At 43.0% G+C, this 7,506-nt stretch overlaps 1 protein-coding gene across 9 annotated transcripts in view; it reads right to left on the bottom strand.

Annotated features, from left to right (window-relative positions):
* STIM1 (stromal interaction molecule 1) overlaps positions 1 to 7,506 on the bottom strand; it is a 213,685-nt gene that overhangs the window by 12,832 nt on the left and 193,347 nt on the right. For all 9 annotated transcript variants that reach the window (XM_045293071.1, XM_045293072.1, XM_045293069.1 and 6 more), the window contains exon 7: positions 3,975 to 4,152. In XM_045293071.1, the coding sequence (XP_045149006.1) occupies positions 3,975 to 4,152 (178 nt within the window). The remainder of the gene's footprint in view (positions 1 to 3,974; positions 4,153 to 7,506) is intronic.

Below are 7,506 nucleotides of genomic sequence, written 5' to 3'. Positions count from 1 at the left end.
ACACACACACACACACACACACACACACAAGGAGGTACCCGCCCCCATAAAATGGAATCCCTCCCCACTCCCCCAACGTTATGAATTTAAATGTTTTTACAAAACAACTTTATCACCTTCAAAGAACTCTCTATTACACTTAATACATTTGTCAAATCTGCAATTCCATTTTGGAAACATCCTTAAAACTCATCTGTTTATTTTTGTTTTATTTATTTTTATTAAAAGATCAGTTTATTGGAGGCTCTTACAGCTCTTATAACAATCCAAACATAAGTTTATCAAGCATATTTGTACATATGTTGCCATCATTAAAGCTCATCTGTTTGGATGGCTGACAGCACATCCTTGTTTTTTTCTTCACCTCTTCTACTTTGTCAAGTCACTGTCCTTTCATACCTTCCTTCATTCACAGAAACAAAAAGAAGCCGCACAGAGCGAGTCCAGCTGAGTAAGGTGCATGGGGCAAGAGAAGCATGACGTTTTTTTGCCAAAAACTGGTACACTGAGAAGGCTGCATGAGCAGGTACATTGTCGGGGTAGCAAAACCAGTCACCCAGCTGCCACAAATCAGGCCTTTTTTGTCTCATTCTGTTATGCAATCTTTTCAGAACCTCTAAGTAGAAAGCTTGATTAACAGTCCACCTCACAGCAAAAAACAAAAGAGCATCATTTGTTGTGGGTTTTTTTGGGGGAGGGGGTAATACCCCCTTGTATATATGTAAATATATAATTATTTAAATATAGGTATATAAATGCAAATGCAAGAAGGAAGCAGATGGACTTTGGATCTTACTTCAGTTCAAGAACGATTTATCTTAATAATGTGGCATTGTATGAAACTCACCTTCCTGACAAGATCACTGAAGACAAATGGATGCATAAGCAAATGTGGTGAAGAAAGCTGATAGTGCCCAGCTATTAAAAGATATAGCATCTAGGGTATTAAAGGCCTGTAGTCAAACATGAGGTATCTAGCAGGGAAATAGCAAAGCCCACATGTAAGAAGCACACCAGCCTGTGTGATCATGAGGTATCTACAGGAAGAGGTATCAGAAGTTTAAAAACCAAGCAACCAAATTGGTGTGAAGGGGCATGGATGTAGTGGAGACCCAAAACCCATCTGTAAATTAATAGGACAGTCCCTCTCAGAAGGGCCCCTCAAAGGGATGATAAATCCAGCATGCGGTATAGCACTGATATAGCACACATAACTACCCTCTAGTTCTTTAATATTTCCTCTCTTTACTATCATAGTTTTTATTTGTTTTACCTCATTAATCATGTTAGACTTGCATATGTTCATTTGAGTAATTAAGATCATTTGATATATGAAAGCCAAGATAGATAACACTTCAGAAACTAACAGGAGTAATGGTTTCCTGAGGGAACGGGAAGTGGGGGGAAGTGGGGAGCAGCTGATAGCACTGATGACTGTGTAACCCCACTTGAGAGGAGTAAACAACAGAATTGCACATAGGTGGATATACTGGATGGTGTAAGATGCAGCAAAAATAATAATAAGGGTTCCTGGAGGGTAGGGTGGGGGAGGGAGGGGAGAAAGGAGAGCTGATATCAAGGAGTTCAAGAAGAAAGAACATGTTTTGAAACTGAATGTGGTAGCAATTGTACAATACTGCTTGATATGATTGAACTATGGAATGTTATGTTATCTGTAAGAGCTCCCAACAAAATGATTAAATAAATAATTTTTTAAAGTAGATAAACTAAGAAGGGGAGACTGGGGAACGAAGAGGAAAAGGGGGAGTAGACAGAGGAAAGCATGATAGTGGAGGTGACTCACACAGAGAATAGCAAAAACTCAACAAGAACTGTTTAATGAGAGAAATAATTACAAAGTAGGGAAACGGGAGGCAGAGAAATAAAGGCAGACTCATCTTGCCACACACAAGGAGTAAAAGCCTGAAGGAAAGTCAGAGTAAGCAGGCAAAGCCTGCTCAGCAAAAGGGGGTAGGTTTGAGTTCACCCAGAAGCAGCTCAGAGAAAGGCCAATCAACTATAGAAAAATCCGCCACAGACAAGCCTGTGGAGTACAGTTCTACCAGGACACACATGAGGCACAATTGCCATGAGGCACAATCAAATGGATGGGTTTTTAATTCTCCTAGCTTATGTTTGTGACAAGGTTGTGGTTCTCAATCTTGTCACAAACTAGAATAACTTGTGAACTTAAAAAACACTGATGTCTGGTTCCAATGCAGAGATTCTAATTTCATTGATCTGGGGTGCTATTCTCGGAGCCCTGGTGGCATAGTGGTTAAAAGTTAAGCTGAAACCCTTCCCTGGCTCCATAGGAGAAAGATGGGCTTCCCATTCCCGGAAAGAGTTTTCGTTGTGGAAACTCACAGGAGCGGCGGTGCCCTGTCCTAAAGGGTCACGCTGAGTCAGCATCAACTCAGTGGCAGTGGGTGCGCAGGGTGTTATTCTAGGCCTCGATTTTTGTTAAGCTCTTCGAGTATTTCTACCATGCAGCTGAGTGTAAAAGCCACTGGTTTATGTATTTTAAAGTATTAACACTTTCACTGCCCAGTAAGATGCAGTACATTACCGAAGCCAGACTCCATGCCGATTCATAGTGACCCTGAAGGACAGGGTAGAACTGCCCCCGAGACTAAGTTTTTTGGGGAGTAGAAAACCCTTCTTTCTCCCATGCAGTGTGCATCACAGCAGAAGAAAAATTCTGCTCCAACACAACAACTGGAAAAAGCTGTTCAAGTTATTAAGAGTGTTTTCAAAGCTCTCAGAGAGCTATGAAAGCAAAAAAGAACTTGACCTGCAATTCTCTTTAGTGTGATCAGAGGCCTCTAGGGTGTCCCCAAGAGCAAGTGTGAAGTCAAAGCTGTTTTGACTATAAAATATTGGTGAAAGACAGTGGGAGAAGTGCAAGAGTTAAAGGCAAAAGAGATAAATACTGTCATATACACCGTCCTGCAATAGCAATGATCTACGAGTAGATGCTGATAGATAGGCATGCTGAGTGGATGTGGAAGAGAAAGTTGGTGTACACCCACAAATATACATAGGTTTAACTGAGTATATCTGTATTTACCTTTGCTACAAATATATCCAAGAGTGTGGTTAAGCATGCACAGAGCAAAGTTAGGGAAACTTCTAGTCATAACCAAATATCTTGAGTGAAGAGCTGCTGAGCCTTTTGTCTTCTGAGACCAGGGTCCTGAAACCCCAGGCTCAGCAGACAACACGAAAACAATGTTCTACATCCTTCCTTGGGAAGGAGCAACTGGGGTCATGAGCCGCCTTCTAAGGTGCAACTATTGATCTCTCTCTGTCCAGAGGGAAGAAAAGTACTAACAGTTGAACATGAATGGAAGCAACTGGTCTAACGGGCCATACAAACATTAGTCTCCAGAAGAACCAGATGGCGCCCAGCTACCATTATCAACGATTCTGAAAGGAACCGTAGAAGAAGGTCATGGGATAGGGTGGGAGAAAAATGTGAAACAAAACTCAAAATCATTTTTTAAAAACCAGGTTGACTGGTCAGATCGAGACTGTTATCTCCCTGAGACTGTGACCTTAGTCACCCTGCAGGTCTTGAAATGAACTAGCACGGCACGATTTTCAACCAAGCATTAGACAGGTTTTTGTGACATGTCCTGACTGAACAACTACACCTGAGCAGTTCCCACCTAAATTGTAACCTGTTAACTCCCATAATAAGCCCATAATTGTGAGTTCTGTGTGGCCGTTGTAATTATGGAACCTGAATGAAAAAATAGAGAGGGTTTGTGGGAGACAGCAAGAAAAGCAGCAAGTCTTGTATGGGACAAAACAGTCTTTTCCCACCGCTCTTACTGGTAAGAGGCTAGACTGTCGATGGTATTCCTGGAGCCATACTTCAAAGTTGTCACACAGGAAAGCTCCCAAGCATCTTTTTGCCCTGCCCCCTTTCCCACCCCACAAGGTGTCTAAGAGTTAGCCGACTCTCCTACCTGCTCCAACTCCTCCTCAGCATATTTCTGTCGGCTCCGCTCATTCTCAGTGCCCTCCCGAAGCTCCTTCAGGCGCTGGGCTTCCTGCTTGGCAAGGTTGATCTCATCACGCAGCTTCTTCTCCAGATGTACTTTCTCCACCTCCACTGTGCGGTGTTCCTCCTGGGCCTTGTGCAGCCTATGGGGTGATGCAGGGAGCTGGTGGGAGCCAGGCAAGGGGGTGCAGCCAACACAGGGCGAGTTGTGGCACCGAGGAGGAAAATAAAGGCTCCAGCCCTCGACACATGTTCTCCCTTCTCTGCTCACGATCTGGCACTGAGCTAGCCCAAGTCCAACAGAAACCACCATCTTTACCCGAATGCTTGGAGTGGTGATAATTTTGCTGCCAGGAATCGAGGCTTTGAAGTGAGATCTCTAGGTATCTAAATTCCTCCTCCAACTTCTACCTCATAGAATAAAAGTCATAACATATAATTTATAAGGTATTTGTCTTCCCTCAAGATAACAATATATTATTATTATCCTTATCAGCATTGGACAGATGTAGATATGAGGCTCAGAAAGAGGAGGCTTTTAAGAATGTACAAGATCTAGGATTCAAATCGGTATGACTCTAAATTCCCCATACTCCCTTATACTAGACTATTGGGGAGGTTCTGTAAATGTAGAATAATCCTCAAGCTAGACAAAGATGGAGGGGAAAACGTAGTGACTGAGATAGGACCAGAAGATAGTAAGGAAGTCTTAAAGAAGATGAGAATGGAATACTGAGCTGTATTTCTTGGATTCTTGAGTACCTCCCTGCTCCCAGAAGCTAAGGGGGCCGGGCAGGACTTAAGACTACCCTCTGCTACCCTGGGTCTTTCCTAAGTGCCCCCCCAATGCAGGGAAGATCTCAAGGGAAATAGCTATAATGCAAACCTATACTAGCCTTCACCCACACATCCCCTCTGTTGATTGACAAGACCTTCCATCCAATCAAGTCCCCTTCCTTCCTAATTGCCTCCACATTTCTCTATTAATCCATTTATTAAATCACTCATTAATTCACCACGTACTGAGGTGCCTAATAAATGCTAGGTCCTTTTCTAAGCCCTAGACTTAGGGGAATGAATCAAAAAGTTATCCCTGCCATGGAGAAACTCATGATCTAGCCCAGTAGAGCCAAGGAAACAGCTTCAGCCAAGATATGCGAGGTGGCAGCTGAGCCCAAAGGATGGCTCTCTCAGAAAGGAGTCAGGGAATGTGAGGCCTGGACCAGACCAAAAATAAAGAGTAAACTCCTTCTGGAAGGAAGAAACTAGCTACTTTTAGGTCTTTCATTAGAACCAACGAGTTGCCAGGGGACAAGGAAGAAAGGATGATGGAGTAGAAAAGAGATATGTGGCTTAGACCTGGGGTACGGAAGAGAAAGGATGAGCTACAGAATAAGAAGGGCTTACTGATAAGACCACAGAGTTCATTCGAGAAAATAAAAGTGGCGAAACTGGAACTTCGCTCCTAAAATGAGTTGTCAGTGGCTGAGGTCTCAAAAGATGTGGTGGAACAAGGATACAGAGAAGAGGAAGAAATGTGTAAGCGCCAAGATTCTTGCTGAAATATTGCAGTTTCCTGCCTACTTTGCCTCAGGAAGAAACACTGGTGGTGCAGTGGGTTAAGCAGTGGGCTGCTAACTATAAGGTCAGCAGTTCAAGCACATTAGCTGCTCCTGGGGAGAAAGATCAGGTTGTCTGCTTCCACAAAGGGGAACCCATCACAAGGTTAGATATATAGGATCCCAATCCCACCCCCAAGGAGACGAATAAGAGAAATGTGGGTGAAGGGAGACAACGGGCAGTGTAAGATAAGAAATAATAATTGCAATATATAATTGATCAAGGATTCATGAGGGTGGGAGGGAGGGAAAGAGAGAGGAGCTTATACCTCTCAAGTAGAAAATGTTTTGGAAATGATGGCAACATGTGTACAAATGTGCTTGATACAATTTATGTACGGAATGAGCCCCCAATAAGATGATCTAAAAATTGTTAAAAGACTTATAGCCTCAGAAACCCTAAGAAGCCCTTGCACACCATCCTATAGGGATCTTATCAGGGTGAGTTGGGTTGGGTTGGGTTGGGTTTGCTTTTGCTCCAGGAGAGAAAAGACCTTGAACATCCTGGAGGTGCACAGCAGATGGCGCTATTTGTATAGCTAAAAACAAATCAGAGGCGCCATTTCCTAACCCTCATCTCTTTTTCTTGCTGAACATTTCATTCATTACATTCTTCCATGACCTACCTGCCTGAAATTCCACCATTAGAGATTCACATCATCACTGAAATATTGTTCTTCCTGAAAGCAGCCTCTTTTTTAAAAAAAAAACCAGCAAATGCTCTAGTATGTCTCTCTTCCCAAGCCTGGCTCTCTTCTACAGTCCCAAGAGGGCCTAACAGCTGAAGGTGAGCAAATGCATGTGTAATACAGCCCTGTCCTCCCCTCCACTTCTCCCACTGAAGACAGAACCTTGAAAGGAGCAATCACAGCGTTAAAACAAACAAACACACAAGCCCACTTATTATAATAAATTCCTTATAATTTCAAGCACAGATTTGGCTCCAAGTACATGTCAGGAATTATTTAGATTGACTGACTGATTGACTGACCTATGAGAAAGGGCAGAAATGTTCCATAGGGTTTCTGAGGCGGCAAATCTTTATGGAAGATTGTCCATCTTTCTCTCACAGAGAAACTGGTGGATTCGAACAACCAACCTTTCAATTAGCAACCCAACACTTTACTCACTTTGTCACCAGGGCCTCTAAGTAGCACTACAAGTCAATAAAGGCAGCATGATTCCAAGCCCTGGCTCTAAGTAGTTCTAACACTAAGGACAAAATCTGGTCCTTTTGCCAGCCTGTTTTAGGACTGTGAAAATGGGAATCCAAATTCCCATGTGCTGCAACAATTACCTAGAAAACACAGTGAAGGGAACCCAGGGCGGATGATCCCTTCAGAACAAATGGTGAGAGTGGCGATACCGGGAGGGTGGGGTAGAAAGGGGGAACCGATTACAGGGATCTACATATAACCTCCTCCCTGGGGGATGGACAACAGAAAAGTGGGTGAAGGGAGACATCGGACAGTGCAAGATATGACAAAATAATAATTTATAAATTATCAAGGGTTAGTGAGGAAGTGGGAGCGGAGAGGGAGGGCGAAAAATGAGGAGCTGATGCCAAGGGCTTACTTGGAGAACAAATGTTTTGAGAATGATGAGGGTTACGAATGTACAAATTGTATAAATTGTACAATTTATACAATTGATGTATGTATGGATTGTGATGAGTTGTATGAGCCCCCAGTAAAATGACTTTTTTTTAAAGTGAAATCCTAATTGGCATGTACATGTAGCATGACATTTATTCACCCAGAACACCAGGAGCACTCCAAAGCTCTGTGGTGGCTCAGTACAGTCCTGGTAAAGTAAGTAAGGGACAAGGAAGCTTGTGGGCTCTGGGTACCATCACAGGTGTGCACAAGTATAAGAGAG

Source organism: Echinops telfairi, unplaced genomic scaffold (assembly GCF_000313985.2).
Source record: "Echinops telfairi isolate 266 unplaced genomic scaffold, ASM31398v2 ScPeMD7_1713;HRSCAF=2227, whole genome shotgun sequence".
Taxonomy (NCBI): Eukaryota; Metazoa; Chordata; class Mammalia; order Afrosoricida; family Tenrecidae; genus Echinops; species Echinops telfairi.
The sequence above is the reverse complement of the archived record's forward strand: the minus strand, read 5'-3'. Positions and strand labels throughout refer to the sequence as shown.